Genomic DNA, 23,609 nt, shown 5'->3' on the forward strand with positions numbered 1-23,609 from the left:
ATTATGAGCATTTTTTTAAAAAAATTATAGGAAATTAATCGCCTGTTTATTTCACATGGAGTTTTTTGTTTTTGTTTTTTTTTTTTAAATAAATTTCACAAGAAAGTAACTAAGTAGCACTTCACATACAACTAGCCAGAATGAGGTGCGAGAGGTGATGTTTTTGTTTGTGTTTGAAATTCAATTAATTATACACCATCCGGTTAGCTAATACAAAGAAAAATAAAACATGCGAAAGAAAGAAAACAAAAACATGTGTGAGACGGTCTCACGGGACGTATTTTGTGAAACGAATATCTTATTTGGATCATCCATGAAAAATTATTACTTTTTATTGTGAATATCGATAATGTTGACCCGTTTCACAGATAAAGATTTGTGAGATCGTCTCACAAGAGACCTACTCAAGAAATAAATATAAGGATCCTTATATTTATTTGGTCGAGTAAACAAACCTATAAAATCGTCTCACAGAAAACTTAATCAGTTATTGCAAACTTCACTTCGAATTTAACTTTGCATTTGAGTTGATAGATTTTATTTGGAGTGTGAGATCTAATTTAATGGTAAATTTCAAATGACACTATTTTAGATGTATTTGAAATCCACCATATTTATTATTGAAATCGCATAACTAAATATCAAAATGGATTTGAAATTCCCTCCAATTTTTCACATCCAAGCAAGTCAAAAAAATTTAAATTGATTGATTTGAAATTTATAGTATCAAATACATAAATTCAAGCATAACCTTAGCGAAGTAACAAAATCAAATTCAGACTTCATCAACCAGCCTTGGATTTGCATTTTGCTGGTAAAAGCCCAAACTACGAAACTTGTGGGCCAATAAAATAGAATTTATACGGCATGAAGTCGTGATTAAAGTCGATGCGCTTCTATGTTCTAATCTTCACACGACTATTGATCTGCCCTACAGTGTTCTGCAGTTCCGTCCGATTTTCCGGCATGAGAATTTAGATCGAGGCGAAACGACTGAAATTTAGCTGTAGCTTTGTTTCACATATACGAGTAGGTTCAAAATTATTGCGTTGCATTCGTGTAAATAACATGGAGGATACGGTACAGGAAGCGCTCTTCGAGACGCGCCGCCACGCTTCGAGACCGTTCTGTTCCAATTATCCTCCGCAGCAACAGGTACTATCTGTAGTCGCTTGTGAGTACCGAATTATCTTGATTTCGATAAGATTATCTTCCAATTTAATCGGTTGAAATTTGATTGCTCAAGCTAAATGAAGATGCTAGCAGAGGGAGTTTACTTTCGTTCCTCCCGTTCCGAGGTGAATTCCATTTTCTTCGGGTTCAAGAATTTATTGATTTGATCTATTATGATTTAGTTAAGAAAAAATTCCGTGCCTGAATTGAATTTTGCAAGATTGACATGTTTTTTTTTATCTACACTATCAGACGTCATTGCATTTTAATATATCATAGAACGCTCAATTAAGTACAGCCAGTTTGCAATCAGTTAAAAAGGGTCATTCATATGTCAATTTAAACAATCCCAGCAGCAATAATAAAATCTAACACCTCGTCGCTCGTCATGTAGGAAAATTGATGGCTTAGTTAAAATGCATGTCTGTGGAGTTTGATGACCGGCCTATGATTTTATTTCTTTTCCCGTTTCGATAATCTATTAAAGGTATTATTGTGGGGATGTGTTAAGTCCTAAGAAGTTGCTTTAAGTTATGGAGTTGTTTGAACTCTGCTTCTGAATGTTAATCCTGATGGAAGACTTGTGCTTCAGCATGAAAAGATGTTGGAAAATACACAAGTGAGTTGCTATTGCTGAGACAAGGATGAATATAGTATAAGTGAGTTATTCTTTGAATAACTTGCTTATGGGGGGGGGGGGATGAATATGGTATAAATTTTTCTGCCTTGTACAGATCTCAGCATCAAAATGTGCAGTTGTTCCAATGACTTCATTGTCATAGTCCTTGTCAACAGAACAAAGAGTTCTTAATGGTGCCTTTTCTTTCGACTGAATAAACTATTTGAGTATGACCGGGTGCTGAAGATGAATGAAAATCTGAAATAATAAAATCATGTAATCTTTTCCCGTTTGGTTCACGTTCCCTTAACTGGTACACACTACAAGTGACAAGATCCTTTACACATTGATTAGTTTCAATGTGTTTATCTGATCAGCTGTTGGACCACATCTATTCTTCATTGTGCGATAAAAGTTGCATTATTTGTGTCTTTGTGGTGCTTTTGTTAGTCCTTATTCTGTTGCATTTATTTTCTTATATTTTACTAAGGCATTACACAACTTAAAGAGAAATGGAGCGACTATAAGCAACCGAGAAGACCAAGAAGATTAGCGTCCTTGTTTGTGTCTGAAGAAGGTGATTATGTTGCTGTAGCTTCCAGAAATCAAATTACAATTTTGCAGAAGGATGATGATTACCAGGAGCCGGTGGGAATTTTCCATTGTAAGTTATACTGGTCTCTTGAATAAATGTTGAATGGTTGTAATTTCACGATAAAAGTTCTAGATGTATGCCAGTTTTACTTCAATTTCTCTTTAAAAATAGAAAAAAGTGTATTTTAGCTATTATACCAAAACAGTATGGTACTTTTGTTCCATCTGAAAAGAGCTTTAAAAATCCTTAATTTAGTATTTTTTCAAACTAAATAACTTTATTTCGAACTAATCTTTTCAAACTAAATACCTTTATATCCAAACTCTCCCATGATATACAGGAGTGACTAGCGAGAGTGAGTGAAGTCATGGAATTTAATGAGGTGTACTTGAAAAATCTTCAAATGGATAAAAAATTGTAGCGTGATTTTTGTATCTTGTGCTATGTTACATCCGTTGGAATGATTTCACCTTTTTTTTTAATATTTTGCATGCATCGTACTTTTGATGTTGAAAAGTAAAGTCCAGACGTTTAATTAATAGTTTATTTTCCCAACCAGACTCATAGTCATTTCTCAGGTTGGAGGAATCTTTTAGGGCCGTACTTCTGTATAATCTTAATACCTTAAATTCAATCACGATGAACTTGAGATGAATATGTGTTTTTTTTTTCACAATGAAGTTGGATCTCTTTGTGCTTAATGAACCTTCTTCTCAATCTGATTATAATCAACACCAAAAGCAGTCTATCTTCCTGAAAAATCTCTAGTTTTATGTGCTATCATTGAGGGCTATGAAGGGTCAAAATTTTCCTTGAATTCTAAGTCCTCTTCAAACTCATGTTACCGCATTAGCCTCTCCATGCAATGGCAGAGCCAGACTTTTAAATAAAATATTTTTAAATAAAAATAAATAACAGTGTGTGAAATTTATAAAAGTTTTGACGGTATCTATGTAACTAAAAATGTTAATTTACTTTTTTTATACATAAAAATTACACAATGAAACAAATCACAGCATAACTACTCGTATATTGTAACAAATCTTATCGTTTAATAAAATTTTATTTATATAACCATATCATTCATATACAAAATAAAAGTATATTTTATAAATAAACATACCATAAACACATTATTGTGCGGAGGATATCTGTTTAGTAATAATGAATTTGTTTGTAATTACGCATATGATTTGATAAAAGATGTATGCCTTTTGTTAATCATTTAAAAATCTTCCATTGTTGCTTGTGCATATTAAGTTTTATTTACATTCTAAGATAATTTATGTAATAAGTTAGATAAATTTGTAGTATTATTCTATCGAAGTAATACAACGTTCCTGATTTTTCAATTGTGTTATTATTTCAATCACATTTTTACATCCATACAATTTTTTGGGGGGTGTAAAATAATACATAATAGGATTATGAAACAAGAAATTAAAATTCGAAAGGTGGGCATTTGCACACCACACGATAGACTGGCTCCATCATTGTCTCCATGAAATCATTGTAGGATGATCTTTGCAGACCTCCAATGGTTTTTTATCTGTCTGGAAAATATTTAATATGTGTGCTGGTTTTCCATGTGCAGGTGGGAGTGCTGGCACATTTACATGCGGAACTTGGTCCGAATCTCATGAATTACTAGGTGTCGTGGATGATATGAATACAATCTACATTATCAAAACAAATGGAGAGGAAATAACTAGAATTTCCAAGAGGCATTTGCATATCACCTTGCCTATTGTTGGTTTGATAGTGAAGGATGATACTTATGAGAAATCGTCCCCCTTGTGAGCTTATTTAACTGGATATCTTTTCATATTATTCATTACATTCAAATTTGCAACTTGCAACTGATAAACCTTCCCATGAGTTCTTGCATTTGAGCAACATAATATTTTTTCAGGTGCTCCTTCACTATTTTTCTTTTGGATGGTTCATTTCATGATATTGAGATCTCTAAGGATCCAAGTGCATCCATTTTCTCAGCACAGGCCTTGAACAACACATCGATGCTAAGGCGTCTTCCGGATGTCTACTGCTGCGATTGTTGCCCAAAACTGTCTTTGCTTGCGGTAGTCAGCAGCACTGGAGATATCCAATCTACATCTAACAAGAGCTCTGGTATTATTTTCACTCCTTTTCTCCACTCCTTGTCCTTATGACATCTCACAATTTTTATTTTCGTTTGTTTATTTCAATAAGATACTGGACTTTTGGCAAGCAATTGTTCAAGGTAGAACTGGAGAATTCTACACAATATCTCAAGGTTTAAGAAATTATTATGGCACTATTTTTTCTGATTGTTTCGAATTATAGACACTTAGCTGTTAGAGGAACTTTGAACCATCAGAAAGAGTTGCTCATAGTTTGTGTACCGTCAATGGCTTTGACATGGTAAAAAGCAAGGCTCTAAAAAGTGTGAAGCGTGACGATCAAGCTTTACAAATTCAAGCGGATTTAGTACGAGGTCTAGTCAATTAATAGATTAAATAACATATACACACATAAATTTTAAGAATAAATGCATAAATTTTCATGTTATCAAAATCATAAGTTTCTAAATGTCAAAGTGTGGGAAGTAAAACATTTTCCGATCGTTGTTAGGTCAAGTATTGTCTCTTCATGGAAGGATTCGACACAAATTTTATTTCGATGTATATAGGGTTTTTTTTTAAAAAAAAATCAATATTACTAAATATTTATTATTTAAAAGAAGTTTAAAAGTTAAAATTGCGTTTTTTCACGCTTTATACGCTTAATTAATATGGTCAAACAAAGGGGTTACTGTTTTTTTCACGCTTTTGTTCGAAGTGAAGCTTTTCCCCCACACTTTGCACTTAATCACGCTTTTTAGAACACCGGTAAAAAGTGACAGTCACTAGTTATGTTTGTCTGGAAATAGATTTAGTACAATTTTTGAACCCTCAGAAATTCTTGGTTAAAGTCCTTGTGGAACTTAGGTACCATTCCCCCCTCCCATATCATGTGCTCTTTCTTTGGAGAAAAAGCAATGTCGTTAATGTTATATATATGAATATATATGTATATATATATGTGTGTGTATTTAACTTATCTCACCTTTTCTTTTAGGATCTTGCACTCTTTCTCTATGGCGAAGGGAAAAAAATTTACAAATGGAGCCATTAGTGTTTTTGAATTTTGAAGGATCATATTCCATACCTGAAATATACCATGCTCAACTAACTTATCCAAAGATACTATTTTCACCGCACAGAAAATTTGTTGCTACCCTGGACACGGAAGGATGCTTGTTTACTTTTAAATTTGACGAAAAAAGTTGTTCTCTATCAAAATTTTTTGTTGGTGAGAGCCACGACTTAAAGGTGATGACTGAAACATCAAGCAGCGGGGCAGAATTTTTTCCTGATGTTGCGGATTTTACCTGGTGGACTGATGATATAGTTATGGTTGCAAAAAGAAATGGCACCATTGCCATGGTTGGCATTCTCAGTTGTGTAACTGCATCAGAAGAGGATTCTGTGTATTCAATGCCCATTTTAGAAAGAACAAAGCACTACCCTGGACTTGTTTTTCTTTTAGATATTACCTCGCGAGAAGATAGCTTTAGATCATCTGATGCAAAGGGTGCTAGCCTTTTTGAGAATGCCGTGCTTGTGAGGCCTAATCAATTTGATGTTTCCAAGCTAGAATGGAGCTTAGTGTCATTGGTAAAAAGATCTGTTTTCGAAATCTATGATAAGATGATTAATGACCACAAGTATCAGTCTGCTGTTGATTTTGCTGATAGTCATGGACTGGACAAAGATAAAGTGCTGAAGTCACAATGGTTATCTTCCATCCAAGGACTACATGAGATAAATACTATATTGTCCACGATTAAGGACCAAGTTTTCATACTTTCTCAATGTGTAGACAAAGTGGGACCAACAGAAGATGCAGTGAGGAATCTACTTTCCTTTGGACTCCGCATAACAGACTACTACAGATTTTCTGAGTCAGAAGATAATGAGTGTAGGCAAGCTTGGGAGTTTCGTCTTGTGAGGCTTAAGTTATTACAGTTCAGAGACAGGCTAGAGACATTTCTTGGGATAAACATGGGCAGGTGATAATATGTGGTCACAAATTACCTTTATCTTATGTTTTGTAATTCATTTGTATAATTTTTTATCTGTGGTGCGAGAAACTTCATTCGCTATGTTAAGGTTTAGTTTTCTCAAGCAGGAATTTGTTTTGCTTGTAATATGGCTTACATAATCTGTTTTCATATATGCAAAATGTAATTCAAAATCATTTGGTTAGGATTTTGTCATATCATTAGTGATTGGGGTCTAAATTTTCACATTGTCAGCTGAAACATATGGATAAATCCTGAGAATTTGGGGGAGTCTGACACAGTCTCCTTATGAACCTCAGATAATTTTCCCTTAATGTGTTTCTGAAAATGTGATTGTCATGGAGTAGCATTTAATTCTTGGGCTACTTGTCCTTTTCATCCTTTTAACTTGTCAATTGGCTTGGTTATGACTTATGAAATGAAAGAACCAGGTCTTGCATCATTGAAGTTTTCTTTTCAATTATTACATCAAGAATAAAGATGAACACGTTGCTGTTTTTCATCCACCATTCATTCTATATGGTTTACAGCATTCTTGTGTTTTCACTGACTTGCAGTTTAATGACTTAGCTTTGCAGGTTCTCTATGCAGGAGTATGACAGATTCCGTGATTTGCCTATTAATAAGGTTGCTTTAGTACTTGCAGAAAGTGGGAAGATTGGTGCCTTGAATCTTTTATTTAAACGACATCCTTATTCTTTGATTCCCTCCATATTAGAAGTTTTAGCTGCTATACCTGAAACAATTCCAATTCAATCATATGCACAACTGCTTCCAGGAATTTCTGCTCCTTCAACTGTTATCCTTCGTGATGAGGATTGGGTTGAATGTGAGAAGATGGTATCATTTATCAACATTTCTCGTAGTAAGCATGAGACTATCCAGATCATGACTGAACCCATTCTTATGAAATACGCAACGTATCAATGGCCGTCCATTTCTGAACTTTCTTCTTGGTACAAGAAAAGAGCTAGAGAAATTGACGAGTTCAGTGGTCAGATAGACAGTTGTATGCATTTGGTTGATTTTGCGATTGATAAGGGGATCCCTGAATTGCAGCAATTTCGTTGGGATATCTTTTACTTGCAGCAACTTATATACTCTGATGAAATTGAAGATGAAAGAAACTTTTCTTTGAGCCTTGCTGCTTGGGAACAATTACCAGATTATGAAAAATTCAAGTTGATGCTAATGGGTGTCAGAGAAGATAATGTAATTTCTAGATTAGACAAAATGGCACTTCCATTTTTGCACAAGGTTCTCTCATTGAACACATTTTCTGAAGATGAAGGTTCATCTGGTTGTCTGGTGCTAGATAGGGATGTAGATTCATTTTTGAACAGATGGCTGAAGGAAGTTGCTGCACAAAATAAATTAGAATTGTGCTTAATAATAGTTGAAGAAGCATGCAGGGGCTTTGTAAACAATCATTTTTTCAAAAACGAGACACAATTGGTGGACTGTTCTCTCGAATGCATATATTTATGCACTGATGTAAATCGGTGGAGTACCATGTCTGCCATTCTGTCTAAACTTCCACAGATGCAAGGTAAATTTCTAAGGAAAACACTCTTTAATGGTTAATCACGTATAACATTTTACTTATAGTCTTGACCGGGTGTATGCATGTCAATCTCAAATATATGTGCCTTCCGTGTGTGCATTTGAGTACTTCAGTGGGAATTACCAAGTACTTAAGATGACCCTAGGCTGGTATTGTGGTCAATTACTCCAACCCTTTTCTAGAATAAGTTATTTTGGACAATAGCTTGAGACTTTATCTAAATTAAAAATAATGATATAACTTCTGGCAGGATGAGCTGTGACTTTCCTGGTTTTTCTTATTTCTTTAACTCAATTAATCCCAGTTTACCAAATGAACAAAGTAGAAGGTTTAGTTTAATCCTCTAGTTGATAACAATGAGAAATTAAGGGGCGATGAAAGTAGAAAATCTTATTTTGATCTGTGAAAATATATGGGAAATATAGCATTTCATTTGTTTGCAAAAAATTCTGAATCGGTAGTTTTGGATTGTCTTAATATAGTGCTATAATATTTAAGTTTTGATTGAATGTTGAAGTGCTGAATATCACTGAATGTGTTGACAGATCTTGCAGGTGAAGATATCAAGCAAAGACTCAAACTTGCGGAAGGCCATGTTGAAGCAGGGAGACTTTTGGCGTACTATCAAGTAGTTCTGTTGCTTGATGTCGATTAATTTTTTCTTGGTGTTTTTGTCTGTCAGTGTTAATAATTTTTCCTCTCTTTTTGATATTCTTTTTTTTTTTTGTGGATACTGAAAAAGGCCAATGTCATTTATGTGTCTTATGTTGTCTGCACTCTTATGTAGTGATGCCTTAAATGGATTCTCTCTTTCTAACCTGTAAAATAAATTGTTCTGCTCCATATCACCAAAGAAAAATATTGACATCTATTGGTATTGAAGGGAGTGATGGAACATGGAATGCCTTAGACGGTCTTTTCTGTTACAACGAGGAAAATTTGAAGTGAAAAGAGGAATATACAGTGTTGTCTTGATTGTGGTGCATGTTTATTACTGATCTTCATATCTTAATACAGGAAAACTGGACTACGAAGTGAGTTTTATGCTTCACTCGGCATATTTAGATCTGCTCTTTAAGAAAATTTTTGCAATGCTGACCTTTATAAAGAGAATACCTTTGTAGAGATGTTCATGCCTGGGGACAATCGGTTTATTCATTTTTACATGTCATTATATCAAGTGCATGTTTTTAAAGAATTTTTTTTTATTCGTGATCAGGTTCCAAAGCCCATAAGTTTTTTCCTGGATGGATGCATAGATGAAAAGAGTGCAAAACAAATTATTCGGCTCGCACTTTCCAAATTTTCTCGTTCACAGCCAGGTCGAACGGACCATGATTGGGCGAACATGTGGCGTGATTTACAATCCCTGCAAGAAAAGGCATTTCCTTTTCTAGACTTGGAGTACATGTTGATCGAGTTCTGCAGGGCTTTGCTTAAAGCTGGAAAATTTTCGCTAGCAAGGAATTATTTGAAAGGAACCAGTTCTGTTGCGTTGGGAACAGAGAAGGGAGAAAATCTAGTTATCCAAGCAGCGAGAGAGTATTTTTATTCAGCACCGAGCCTTTCTTGTCCTGAGGTAAGTCTTAATATTGCTTCCTATTAACTGGAAAGTACCATGGGATGGATTTAGTTGTAGATTATTTGTTAAACAATTTAACATTGTTGTGTAAATTAATTTCATTAGTCTTATCTGGAGTGAACTGCTTGTATGAGGCATAAAAGCAGCACACTTTATAGTGTTGGCTGGTGGGATCTTGTTGAGCACCTTCAACTGTTTATCATAAAACTTTACGAAATTATTGCAATAATCAGGGTGTTCTGGGTTTCTCATATAGCTAATTAGCACAAAAATTCAACTTAAACCAATGTGTTCTTGCTAGTGCTGCTATTTGCTACTCTTCTGGCTGCTCCAGTCATGCATTATTTATTTACTGAATTTTAATTTATTCCATGATACAACATTTCCTTTAAGCCTCTTCTTTTGCAACCTCCGAGAGTTAAAATTGCCTATATTGTCTATTCCTACACCTGCTTTTAAAATAATTGACCGAATCTTCTGGAATTTATATCCAGATCTGGAAGGCCAAGGAGTGTCTTAATATTTTTCCTGGCAGCAGAATTGTCAGGGTAGAGGTTGATGTCATTGATGCTGTTACCGTAAGACTTCCAAATCTCGGAGTCAACCTTCTCCCAATGGCATTCAGGCAAATCAAAGACCCTATGGAAATCATTAAGTTGGCAGTCACAGGTAAAACTGGAGCTTATCTAAATGTTGATGACCTTATTGAAATTGCGAAACTTCTTGGACTGAGCGCACAGGAAGATATCTCAAATGTTCAAGAATTGATTGCAAGAGAAGCGGCATTTGCTGGAGATGTACAGCTGGCTTTTGATCTATGCCTTGTGCTGGCCAAAAAGGGTCATGGTTCCGTTTGGGATTTGTGTGCTGCAATTGCCAGAAGTCAAGTCCTTGAGAGTATGGATTCAAAATCCCAAAAACTGCTGTTAGGTTTTGCTTTGAGCCATTGTGATGAAGAATCGATAGGGGAGCTACTCCATGAGTGGAAAGATCTCGACATGCAGGATCGCTGTGAAACTTTGATTACGTTAACTGGAAGAGAACCTTCGGAATTTTCAGAACAGGTTTCCTCCCTATAGTGGTAGTTTCTCGGGAACAGTTGATGCCAGTTTTGAGGATCAGGAAGCACAGTTTGCTAAGGTGAAGAATTTTATTTCAATGATGGCTGAAAATATTTTCTCGGAAAATGGATTGGATTGGGAGTCTTTTTTTAGAGAGAAAGGGAAACTTGTATCGTTTGCTGCATCATGGCTCCCATTATTGCATGAGTTGAGCGAGGAGGCAGAATTCGGGAAAAAAATTGCTTCAGATTCAGTTTCTTCATACCAAAATGTTAGCACAAGGACAAGAGCAGTGGCGACTATTTTATCGTGGTTGACAAGGAATGATTTTACCCCAAGAGATGATTTAATTGCCTCACTGGCTAAATCAATCATGGAACCACCTGTTTCTGATGTGGATGATGTTATAGGGTGTTCTATTCTCTTAAATCTTATAGATGCCGTCCGTGGAGTTGAAATAATTGAGGAACAACTGAGTTTTAGGGGAAGCTATTATGAATTTTCCAGCCTAATGAACATGGGGATGATATATAGTTTGTTGCACAATTATGGCATGGAATGTGAGAATCCTTCTCAAAGGAGAGAGCTGCTGATGAGCAAGTTCAAAGAGAGACACAAATCACTCAATTCAGGTGATCTTACTGCCTATAAAACCAGTGAAAGACTTTATTGTAGAAGAATTTTTTTGGTGATAAGTTTTCATTTATCTTCTAAATACTTTTCTTTTGAAATTTATTATAATTAACCTCTCTTTATATCAAATACAGATGAATGGAATAATGTGCATGAAGCACAATCAACATTTTGGAATGAGTGGAGGGTCAAATTAGAACAACAGAAGCATCTAGCAGATGAATCGAGAGTCCTGGAGAAAATAATTCCTGGTGTGGAAACCTCTAGATTTTTTTCTGGAGACTTGGATTATATACAGGGTTCTGTGTTCTCACTTATTGACTCGGTTAAACTGGAGAAGAAGCATATATTGAAGGATGCTTTAATTCTAGCTCATACCTATGGCTTGGATCACAACAAGGTTTGCTTATGTGCTGTGTAGTAAGTATAAGCAGTTAAAAACTTTAATATTTTGACATCTTGAATTTTTTTTTGGTCATTGTTGATTTCAGATGCTTCTGTATTACCTGGGTACTATACTTGTTTCTGAGGTTTGGAGTGTTGATGACATCATGGAGGAAGTTTCACATTTTAGGGAAGAAATACTTACTTCTGCTGGAGCGGCCATTAAAGTTATTACATTGTCTGTCTACCCTGCATTGGATGGGCGCGACAAGCAGAGGCTTGCATTAATTTACAGTCTCCTCTCTGACTGCTATTTGCGGCTTCAAGAGTCGCTAGAATTACCTTCTGCCATTGAGCGAAATCAACCAAGTGCCTTTGGGCTTGCTCAGTTTTGTAAAATTGTTGAGCAGGAATGCACTAAGGTCTCTTTTATCAAGGACTTAAATTTTAAAAACATTGCTGGATTGCAAGATCTGAACTTGGGTTGCTTAAATAGTGAAGTTTGTTCTCAAATTGATGAAAATAACTTGGATGTATTAGCTACAATGGTTCAGAACCTTGCTCATATATATGGTGATACAGCACCTGAGGGTCTTTTATCATGGAAATATGTCTACGTGCATTATATATCGAGCTCGTTGGCAAATCTAGAAGCTATAGCAGAGAGGGAAACTCATTTTCAGTCGGCTGAAGATTTGCTCATCTTCATAAATGAAATTGAGCTGACATATGATGCTTGTGGAAAGCATATTAGATTGGTTGAACATCCAGGTGTCTTGGACATAGTGAAGCGCTTTTTTACTGCCATCTTCCCTGCCCATAAAAAAATCTGGAACTTTCCTTTCGACTCAACTGGGAAAGTGTGTCTCGTTAAACTTATAAATTTCTGGCTCAGATTGATGAATGATATGGAGAAGTTGGCACTGTCGGATATTTCAGGCCAAAGGTTTTGTTCTAAATGTTTAGCGATGTGTCTTGAAGTTTTCTTGAGTTTGCTGGACGAGGAGATGGTATCTCCTAATATCGGTTGGGCCACTGTGCTTAACTATGTGGGTTATGGTGTTATATGTAATGTTGCTGTTGAAATCTTTAATTTCTGCAGAGCGATGATTTTTGGAGGCTGCGAATTTGAATCCATCGATCGCTTGTTTACTGAAGTCGTAGCACAACTCCCACCTGGATCAGAGTTGACAGAAACGGCTCCCAAAAGTTTTCTTAATGTTCGAGATCTTCCAAACCTGTATCTGAGTATATTGAAACTATTTTGCAAGAATTAACCATTGGGTCCAGCGAAAATCGGAGTCTACATTACTTGCTATCGTCTCTTAGTAAACTCAAAGGAGACTTGGGCAACCTAAGGAACGTTAGGCTTGCAGTTTGGGATAGATTGTCGATTTTCTCCGACAACTTGCAGCTACCTAGTCATCTTCGAGTGCATGCCTTGGTGCTCATGCAATTTATCTCCGGTAGAAAAAAAAATCTCGAATTGCGGTCTTTCGAATGGCCAGCATATCTTTTGCCTTGGGAAGGATGGGATGATATGCAGGATCGAACTGCAAATCCTGAGAATTCTGCTGACGAACCAAACGCGAAAGACGTTTCGATTACCCTGGTGGCCCTTAAATCTTCACAGTTGGTTGCAACGATCTCGCCTAACCTGGATATTGTTCCAGAAAATATCCTTTCCGTGGATTCTGCTGTTTCCTGCTTCGTAAGAGTGTCAGAATCAGCCACTACTGCATTGCATGTAAACGCATTGTTGGATGTGTTGGCCGAGTTGGAAGGGCTCTTTACGACTCAAATAGATGAAGGTGCTTCTGCTGAGGTGGCTGATGCTGCAGATAACTGGACCAACGATGACTGGGACGAAGGCTGGGAAAGCTTTCAAGATGAATCGACAGATAAAGAGACAGAGAGAAGCAACACTTTATCGATCCATCCCCTGCATATTTGTTGGTTGACGATTACAAGGAAAATGATTACGTTGTCCAGCCATAACGGCTTATTGAGATTGCTCGATCAAAATTCAACAAAAAGTCATGTCATGTTACTGGATGAAGATGATACTCGTAATCTGACCGAAACTGCAAGAGAGGTGGATTGCGTTCTGGCTCTTAAATTGGCGTTAATGCTTCCATACAAAGCAATACAGCTGCAGTGCTTGGATGTCGTCGAGAACAAGCTCAAAGGAGGCATACCAGATAATTTTACTCGGGACCATTTCTTCTTTGTTCTCGTATTATCTTCTGGAATTTTATCCACTATAATCACCAAAACCTCGTACGGTACCACCTTTTCTTTCCTTTGCTATATGGTTGGCAACTTTTGTCATCGGTATCAGGAGACTCGATCATCAAGTACCAGACATGATGGCATCATCTTAGGTGAGAAAAACAAAGAAAATTTCGATTCTTTGTTCGTGAAAATTCTCTTCCCATGGTTTTTATCCGAGCTTGTGAAGGCAGATCAGTCGTTTCTAGCAGGAATGATCATCACACGATTCATGAACACAAATGCTTCCCTTAGTTTAATCAACATTTCGGATGCCTGTCTTAGAACATATTTGGCCAAGAACTCCAAGAATGGGAATCGACCTGGGAGCAAACGAGCTCATGTGATCCGTTGTCGAATACTATTGCCGGTTTGGGAAGCAATTTAGGGAATTTGATCCAATCTGCACTTTCTTTACTTCCAACTTAGACTAGAACTAGATAAGCTTTGTGCATGACACATTTTTTGACAAGTTCTGCCTAGAAAACGTTGCTATTTATTTATTTGTGGTGTAGACCATGGGTCTTGTACAAAGATGAGTTTGTATTTTCATCGAGCTTGAGGGGTATAAAATTTGGTGGTTAATTCAGACATTTAAGATTGTGTTTTTAAAATAACATAAAATCGGTTTTCCGTTTAATTTGGTTAACCGAGCTTTAAAAAACCGAACCTTGGTTAAAAATTCAAAAACCAAAAATCATCGGTTCACACTGAGTTTTTTGTTTCGGGACGGTTAACCGGTTAACACCTCATTATTAATCATTGCTTCATTATATAGTAAAATACTTTTCTTAAAACAGACAACCGAAATAAGATATATGTCTCACAAAATACGATCCGTAAAACCGTCTAACACGAATTTTTGTCATAAGATTTTATAAATACCTTGAAAAATTAAAAATTCTTTGATCTTAAAACGTCATCCAGCTAAAGAGAAAATAGGTTAATGTTCACTAATATATGAGATTTTGTCTTGTTTTATTTGAGAAGAAAATGATTTTATTTATTTTTAGATAATTTTTTTTTTAAAAAAAGATTTTATCCAACGATCCAGATATTTGTAATAAAGGGCTAAGATGGCGAGTGATGTAGACTCATAATTTATATTTTCATGTTAAAATTAACCACCGCAATACCGCAAATAGATTGCTTCATTCCTCTACCACTTCAAATTCTTTTAGAAACCAATGCAAAATAATCAAGAAATGGAGAGATTGCCAGCAGATCTTTGTATCAAGATTTTAAGTTTGCTGGATCATCAAAATCTCGCAACTGCTCAATTGGGTTAGTGTTATAATTCTCTCTTCTTTCTTGAACTGTTAACTTTTCCTTGTTCTTCTGGATTAATTTGGGGAAATTTTTTTACTTGAATTCTTGTTAAGATCTGATCTGGGTTTCTTGTCCCATGCATATTTTGTAACAGTTGATCATTTTGATTCTTGTTTGTTTTCATGAATTGGAGTAACAGAATCTTTTGATCCAACTCACAGAGAGCTTAGATTCTTTGATAAAAGTCAAAGTGGATAAAATTCTATCGATTTATGTGGAAAAACAGGTCCAATGGATTAACGGTTCCTGTACATTTTTTATATTCAATTTGTATGCTGAGCACACAATTCATGGCTTTTAAGGATAGAAAAAGTTTTGTTTCCCAGTTTTGTGGATTTGCTCCACTCCTCAACCTGACTAAGAACTCCTCGAAAAGATAGTAAAATCCAACCAATTAAATAATGTGTGTTATATACATGCATACGTTTGTCAAAATCACTTGATTCTTGATACCTATAAAATAATTTTCTATCAGTAAAATGATTCAAGGAAGAAGTTTGGTTTGTGGTCTAAGTGTGCAGGAAATGGAGAGACTTGTCTATGGACGACAAGCTATGGTCTAACCTCTTTAAGGAAAGATGGGGGATTGATCGTGCCACTTTTTATGAGCCCATAGATTCAAAGTCTTGGAAAGATGTCTACATTGTCCAAGATCGTTGCGACCGAATAGGATTGTAAGCAAAGATTATAAGTCTGATTAGCTCATTTAGTTTGCACACTAAATCGCATTTGCATCAGGGGAATAAAAATATCTTGTTTTTTCAGGGGATTGAAAATTATAAGGGAAGGAAGCAATTATTTTTTAGTTCATCAAGGTGAAATTCAACGACATTTGGGTTCTAGACGAAAAGGGTCACGGGAACTTGAATGGTTTGATCTGGAGGATGGCTATGGAGGACGAGAGGAGGAACCATGTTCAAGTATCTTGGACAGGATCCTTTTTTTCATTGGGGACTTGGAAGCTGCTTCAGTTGATTTAAAAAGAAGCCGGTTGATATAAAAATTGCTGATTTTGGTATATGATTCTTTTGTTCAAATTTGTATTGGTTATCTCTAAAACATCTAATGTTTTTTTTAAAAAATCCCTAAATTACCACTTAATTACTCCTTTTACTACTGTAATTATCAATTCTTCTATATGTTGAGTTTTGTTACAAATTGTTGATACCAGAGTATGTATTTTAAGCTAGTGTGGTTGTTTTGGTATAATATTATGGTGCATTTGAATAGAGGGATTTGACACAGTACTTGAATTTTGCTTCAGTTGTGAGACTTAATTGCCCCAGCGACCATATCTCTCGGATTAAGTTAGGTTTTTTTTTTTTAATCAACAATGGTACTTTCGATGAATTTACAGAGATTTAGAGAACTCCAACCTGTGTATATAAATCTGAAACACAATATTCAAAGAGGTATAGCTTCGATATTTTTTTTTTATAAAAAATATTGATGAAAAAGTAAAGAATCACCAAGAAAAGACCGTCCACCAACTTACAACAAAACCCGCAAGACAAACACAATAAGATAGTTTGTCGAATCAGCTACCATGCGTAAGAAGATAAGATTGATCTTTTTAAGACAAAAACACAAACATTGATGTAATCAGCTAGAGGACACGATGAATTAATGGAAGGGGACGAAAAGCACCAAAAAAACAGCCACCTAGCCCCCTCCCGTGGGTCTTCAAGGAGACTACAAAAGCAACGAGAAGTGCATATTTCTAACAGGAGTTAAAATGAAAAACATGCAAAGTTACGTAATTTTGCTAAGATGAAAGCAATCTACAAGTTATCTAATGATACGACGAATCGAAAGCAACACTATGATCACATATCTGCTAATATGACAGCCATTAACCAACCTGTATATGTTGTCCCTTGCATAATCAACAATCAGACATCGGTTGGCTAGTTTTAAATGGAACGAACGAATGCACCTAAAATTACAACTACGAAGATTCGTAATACAAGTTGTGCTCTTGCACATGCCAATCAATGAATAAATCCCATCCCAAGCTAAAAAAATATATATTCAATTATGAATCCAAAAACCCGACTACATCTACGTTGTATTCAAATCGGAGTTCTCCCTCTCATTCATATACATGTCCAATTTCTCCATAGAAGCCTTCCTACTACTCCTTGCCCTCAATAGTCCATACAAGTTCTTGATCTCCTTCATTGGATGTATACCATTTTGACCATCTTTTGCCACCACGCCGGAATCCAACAACTCCTCCGAATCCCTACCCGAGGCCGACCCGCTCAGTCTTCTCCCGACCCGACTCGCCAAGTTGCCCTGCAAAGCCGTGATAACAGTTTTCAAAGCACGGGTCGGTGAGCCTCGGTTCGAGACCATGATCTCTCCTATCTCAGCTGGGCTCAATGTCGCCCCAATCTGAAAATTTTCCTCCACTTGTGAGAACAATTTGTGATCTTTGAGCCCTAAATGGCTACTAGCCAAGGATTTAAATGCAGTGAAATCGCAGAGGGGGAAATGAATGTGAACGTCGATTCTGCCGGGCCGGAGAAAGCTGGCGTCGATGTTTTCTTTGCTGTTCATCGTGAAAATCATGACCCTTTCTTCTCCACAGGAAGAAATGATCCCATCCATGAAGTTAAGGATCCCAGATAAGCTCAGGGCCGCCGATTTCTCGCCCAAATAACGGTCCAGGTCCTCTACCACGAGCAGAGACTTGTTCGTCGTTTGCAGCAAGAGGTATTTTAGATCCGAATCGCTTGTGATTCTATGCAGATCGATTTCGTAGATATCGTAGCCCAATAATTTGGCCATGGCGGCTACGAACGTGGATTTTCCCGTACCCGCTGACCCGTAGAGTAGGTAGCTTCGCTTCCATACCTTGCCCGCACGATGATAATGCTGCTTGGATTTCAGAAAATTATCCAAATCAGACTTGATTCTGGTTTTCAGATCCGAATCCATCACGATCGTCTCCATGGTGGCGGGATGCGTGAAAGATGTTGATCTCCACCGTCCGTTTCTGTGAACTTCGGTATCCACGTTGACGAACAATCTCACCTCTTTCCTCTTCTGCTCGATCTCATCGAACACTTGATGAATATGCTGGAAGTAAGGGACCAAAATCCTGCGCTTATCGTTCCTCCGCATCTTCAAATCGAGAGATTTCGAGCCACCTTTCTCGGAGTTCCCCACTTTCCAGTAAACTCTGGCGCCGAGAAAGTTGTCGGTGATTGTTTGATTATCGTCCAGAATCACACTGATTTCGGTGGATTTGGAACTCGAAAAAAGGTTGGCGTAATCGGAATCTTCAACAGCGGGGAGAGAATTCAGGTACGTGTATACCTTCCTGTACAGCTGATTTTCCTGCATGTTTTCGTTGAATTTGGGCACCCTGTAGAACTGGTAAACATAGCACCTATCCTCCAAAATTCGCCACAGTTTCTTCAGGGCGTAGATTAAGCTTGTTTTGAACAAGAATCTGAGACCCACGCCCAGTAAAATAATCGAAATCAACAAAATTCCAAGATTTGCGAGTAACATGGTTGCCAATTTGAATGAATGAATGGCGAAAAAACCCCAGATTTTGGGTTAAACCAAGAAATTGGAGAGAATAATCCAAATCAAAATTTAATATGACGAGACTTGGTGGAAGAGAATAACTATATACTTGAAAGATTTGGAGGAAATTAGGTTTGAAAAATCTGGAGAATCAATATAGCCGGCAGGCAGTTGCTGTGGTCAATCTATGTGAAAACGCGACTGCAGCTGTTTTTATACGACTAGGATGAGGATTTATTGGGGATACTACAAATCCATTCTTTTTCCCAATTTACTCCTGCCTACCCTACTCAGGCAAATATCTAAATAATGTATTCAATGATTATAAATAAACAGAGTATGTTTTTTGTGAGACAGTCTCATAAATATTTATTCATGAGATGAGTCAAACATGTTTATATTTACAATATAAAATAATATTTTTGACATAAAAAATAATATTTTTCATCGATAACTCAAATAGAATATTCATATCATAAAATTGACATGTGTATGTAAGTCAGGAGATATAGCCCCTTTATCTGTTCCGTCAAAAAGAGTTACCTGAGCTAAATGAGTAACTACTGGATGAGTTTTTGTGAATAGATTATATATATTTTTCATGTTGTTCCATATATTGCATCACATTAGAAAATGACGTACATTAATTTTTTGACTCGTGTCATGACATGATAAAAGATAAGATGATATATCGAAATATAAGAGTAACTTACATATTTTCTAACTCACATTGTGTAAAACTTAGCCTAATACGAGACAATAACACGAGAGATTAAATATATTGACGAGTTTGAATGATTTATGGTTGTTGATATTTATTGTAATATTTTTTTTCAACTTAATTTTACTCCCCAAAATGGAAATTTTTGCTCGATCAAAGGGCACAAAAAATAAACGCTAAAAACTATGGGGACAGCATAAGCCATTTTCGGCTGAGTTAGTTAGTTCAAAAAAAAGATCGATCGAATGTCACCATGTTGGGTGAGTGGAAACAAATGAGTCATGACATCCGATGCTACTTTTACATAAAAAAAAAAAAAAAAGATAATCGATGATTTCAATATTCTGCCTCCAAAGGAAAAGTGTCCATACGGTGGATCCAAAGGTGCAGTGCATTCGGGTTCGTGGGATCCACAGCCCTTCACTCTCGGGGGACGGACTAATTTTTGGGTTAGGGTGAGCTCCGATGTAATCTATTTTTTTTTTTTTTTTGAAGAAAAAAAAAACTAGTTTTAATGTTATTTTTTTAATAGTTTCACAAATCACATTTCATTCTCATCTATTGGTTGATTTAGTAGATTCCAAAAAGTGATGCGATTTTGAGGTAAAATTCGATAACGCTAAAATTATGGCGAATATTTAGTTGTGATTATCTGAGTTGCGATAATATTGACTCATGATATGTATGAATTTTTGAGTTAAGATATTTAATTTAAAAATATTTTGTTGCGGATTTTGAGAAAAATAATTAATTAATTGAAATATTTGAGAATTATTGATATTGTAATTAGTATTGTGCTTGCATTGTGAATTTTTTAGTTAGAATAACATAACTTTTGAATAATTATGAGATTTGAAAAAAAAAATTCTTTGTTGAAATTTTTTGAAATAATTGAATTTTTCTTGTTAGATAATTCAGGGAATTTAAAAATAAAACCTATAAAATTATTTTTAAATCAAAGGAGCACATATCGACAAGTAAGGAATATGGATCAATTACAATCTATGGTTAGTAAGATATTGATTTCAACCACAATAACTGACCAAACTGAATTAATTTGAAAAATCGATTCAGTTTATTCGGAAGTTCGATTTTAGTTTTTGAGTAAGTCTCTCGTGAGACGATCTCACAACTCCTTATATGTGAGACGTGTCAACCCTACCGATATTCACAATAAAAAGTAATACACTTTGCATAAAAAGTAATATTTTTTCATGGATGACCCAAATAAGATATCCGTCTCACAAATACGACTCGTGAGACCGTCTCACACAAGTTTTTGCCTTAGTTTTTATAATATTGATTAATTCGATTCAATTTTGATTTTTAATATAAAACGTTAGTTAACTAAACCAATCGAACTTTTATTTTAAAAAAAAAATTAATATCATTAAATTTTCTAAGAATATAAATATTACAAATTTCTAATAAAATTTTATTGGATGATAGAATTAAAAATAAAAATATAATTTTTTTTTCGCTCGAAATAATCGCTTTTTTCAATTTGATTCGATTTTTTGAAAAAAAATCTGATTAATTTGATTTTAAAAAATTGGTAAATTTTAACGAACACTCACACCTCTATAACTGTCTAACACGAAAACAGAACCAACCTCAAATATTTTTCCTGACTCAGTCCCAGCTCCCCCGTCTACCACGGTCAAAGTTGCAGAAAATTACAAATATTGATTGGGGAATGGCGAAGGTCAGGCGGAATTCATTTATGTCAGCGAATAATAATCAGTTAATTATCAAATACAGAAAATATTTCACGGATAATTTTAAAATTTTTTCGCGTAAATTTCTCATAATCGTTTAATAAATAATTTATTACGTAATTGAAAAGTAGGCACGTACATGAAATTGCGCGTAAATGTAAGGGAAATGAGAGTTTACGTGGTATATTTGAATACAATTAGATGTCTCTTATTTCTTTATTTTATATTAATCTTGAAAAAAAAAAAAGAAGTCGTTTTCTGAGTTAATTTAGACGTATATTTAACTTAACTCTAAATAAAACGGACGATGATAACGGTCAAATCACCCCCATAGACTGCATTTTTGCAACTATTGATGTCTCCAAAGGTTAATTAATGGATAAAATTGATAGATAATATCATAATTTGCTGTCTTGTTCTCCGTCTGCATCAGGGCAAAACCAACCATTTCACATATTATGTACATAATTGATTTTCCGAGCATTTATTTTGAACACCTATGTGAACATCGTTAATGTCACGTCTACATATTAGATGTGATGTTAGCACCACTAAGCTGGCATCTACATATTGAATGCAATGAAATTGTACATCTAATACGGGAATGTCACATCAGTGGAGCTCATATAGATACTCACAATGAATGTCAAGAAGATCATTTGAGTCGAGATAGGGAAGAAGAATTGGTCTTTGAGGCTTTATACTTGTTTTAGTTCCGTAGTTTTTCAGTCGATGAATCGCTTAATATCTATAAAATTAATTAAGAATATATTTTTTCAGTGTACAAAATATTCATTAATTTGTTGTTGATTATTTATTGCATAATAATATAGACAAGAAGAATTGACCTTTGAGGTTTGAAGTTGTCATATTTAAATGGTCTGTTGGATGAATATCTTGAGCCATTATGGACCAACTTGTTCTATCTCAATAAATATTTTTCAAAGACAACTGGTCTATATTTTATTGCATTTGTATATTTATATGATTTATGATGCGTATTTGTACGATTACAAGTCACCAATTATATATTTTCTCTGTATATTTTGTACGATATTAATATATATATATATATATATATATATATATAAGTAGACAAAGTTTGCCCAACTATGGGCTTAAGGTGAATTATTCAATTAGATGTTAAAAGAGTAGGTCTCTTGTGAGACGGTCTCACAAATTTTTATCTGTGAGATGGGTCAACCCTACTGATATTCACAATAAAAAGTAATATTTTTAGCATAAACATTAATATTTTTTCGTGGATAACTCAAATAAGAGATCCGTCTCACAAAACACGACCCGTGAGACCGTATCACACAAGTTTTTGTCATCTTAAAAATATAGTATTAAATTTAAGCTATTATTATATGATCGTCCGAAAGTCACGAGCTCAACTATTTAATATTTTATTTATATTTTTATTTATGTGAAAAAATTATTTAAATTTTAAATATTATTATAAATACTTATTATGTCAATAATATTTATATTGATAACAAAACTCGAAACTGAATATTTTAAAGAATAGTGAGAATTTAAAGTAATAAATCTCAAAACTATAATCGAAATTAAGTGAAATGATATTTCAGGAGTTCATATATTCGATTTATAGTATAATTTTTTTTATTTTAACGTATATTTTATTAGTAGATTAAAATCAACAATCAAAATCGAATATATTTTCGTTTGATTAGAAATTAGATTTTTACTATTTTTCGATCAAGTCGTCAGTACATTTGCCAAACAAACAATAATTTTATAATTATATATTGTCAATATCGGTATATATGAAAACACTCTCTGAAAAAAACCATATTCGAATACATTCATCTAAATACAACACAAGAGAATTAGAACTTATTTATTTATACGATTTAGTCGATGGCCTTTTTCAGAGAGTGTTCATATGTATTGATATTATTAAAGTTTTAAATGCCTAAGGAATAAACAGAACACGATTTTACTAATAAACAAAGGCTTGAGAGCTCGCATTATTGGACTGCCAAACCTAGCCTTTAAGTCAATCTTTCCGGTCCATAAAAGCAATTAAAACTTAAAAATCCTTTTTGTTTTCTGCTTATTGCGATTGCGTTGGCTTTCGTCTATCACCCATTTCAACGGCCAATATTAGCCCCAATAGGACAAATTAATGAAGTACTTTTTTACGGGAAAAGGTGTGTAATTTCATCGTACAAGTTTATGTTCTACTCTCTTAACTTTAAAATATCTAGCATATGATTTATAGATTTTTTCAAATGTAAAATTATATATTTGGTTATGTATATTTGTTTTATGGTAATTTTGGTCTTTT

At 34.9% G+C, this 23,609-nt stretch overlaps 2 protein-coding genes and 1 long non-coding RNA gene across 3 annotated transcripts; 2 read left to right on the forward strand and 1 right to left on the reverse strand.

Annotated features, from left to right (window-relative positions):
* The first annotated feature begins 906 nt into the window (after positions 1-906).
* LOC142540394 (MAG2-interacting protein 2) lies at positions 907-14,580 on the forward strand. The gene is given in 14 exon segments (XM_075646519.1): positions 907-1,155; positions 1,247-1,298; positions 2,283-2,456; positions 3,982-4,183; positions 4,300-4,517; positions 5,487-6,480; positions 7,071-8,041; positions 8,602-8,684; positions 9,276-9,635; positions 10,133-10,714; positions 10,716-11,331; positions 11,467-11,732; positions 11,824-12,973; positions 12,976-14,580. Coding segments are annotated over 14 exon segments (7,155 nt in total). The 5' UTR covers positions 907-1,068; the 3' UTR covers positions 14,376-14,580.
* A 506-nt stretch (positions 14,581-15,086) lies between these two features.
* Positions 15,087-16,389, forward strand: LOC142540412 (uncharacterized). Its single transcript, XR_012819088.1, has 3 exons — positions 15,087-15,271; positions 15,831-15,990; positions 16,082-16,389. It is a non-coding gene; the product is annotated as an uncharacterized LOC142540412 (long non-coding RNA).
* Positions 16,390-17,122: 733 nt separating this feature from the next.
* Positions 17,123-19,212, reverse strand: LOC142540403 (AAA-ATPase At2g46620-like). Its single transcript, XM_075646532.1, has one exon. It carries the CDS (start codon positions 18,836-18,838, stop codon positions 17,378-17,380), a length of 1,461 nt encoding a protein of 486 aa, XP_075502647.1. The 5' UTR covers positions 18,839-19,212; the 3' UTR covers positions 17,123-17,377.
* Between the last annotated feature and the right edge of the window lie 4,397 nt (positions 19,213-23,609).

The sequence above is a fragment of the Primulina tabacum genome, chromosome 1, assembly GCF_025594145.1.
Source record: "Primulina tabacum isolate GXHZ01 chromosome 1, ASM2559414v2, whole genome shotgun sequence".
NCBI lineage: Eukaryota > Viridiplantae > Streptophyta > Magnoliopsida > Lamiales > Gesneriaceae > Primulina > Primulina tabacum.

Bases quoted from the DNA above. Each gene is read 5' to 3' on its own strand.
- LOC142540403 (XM_075646532.1), bottom strand. From the start codon at position 18,838: ATGTTACTCGCAAATCTTGGAATTTTGTTGATTTCGATTATTTTACTG.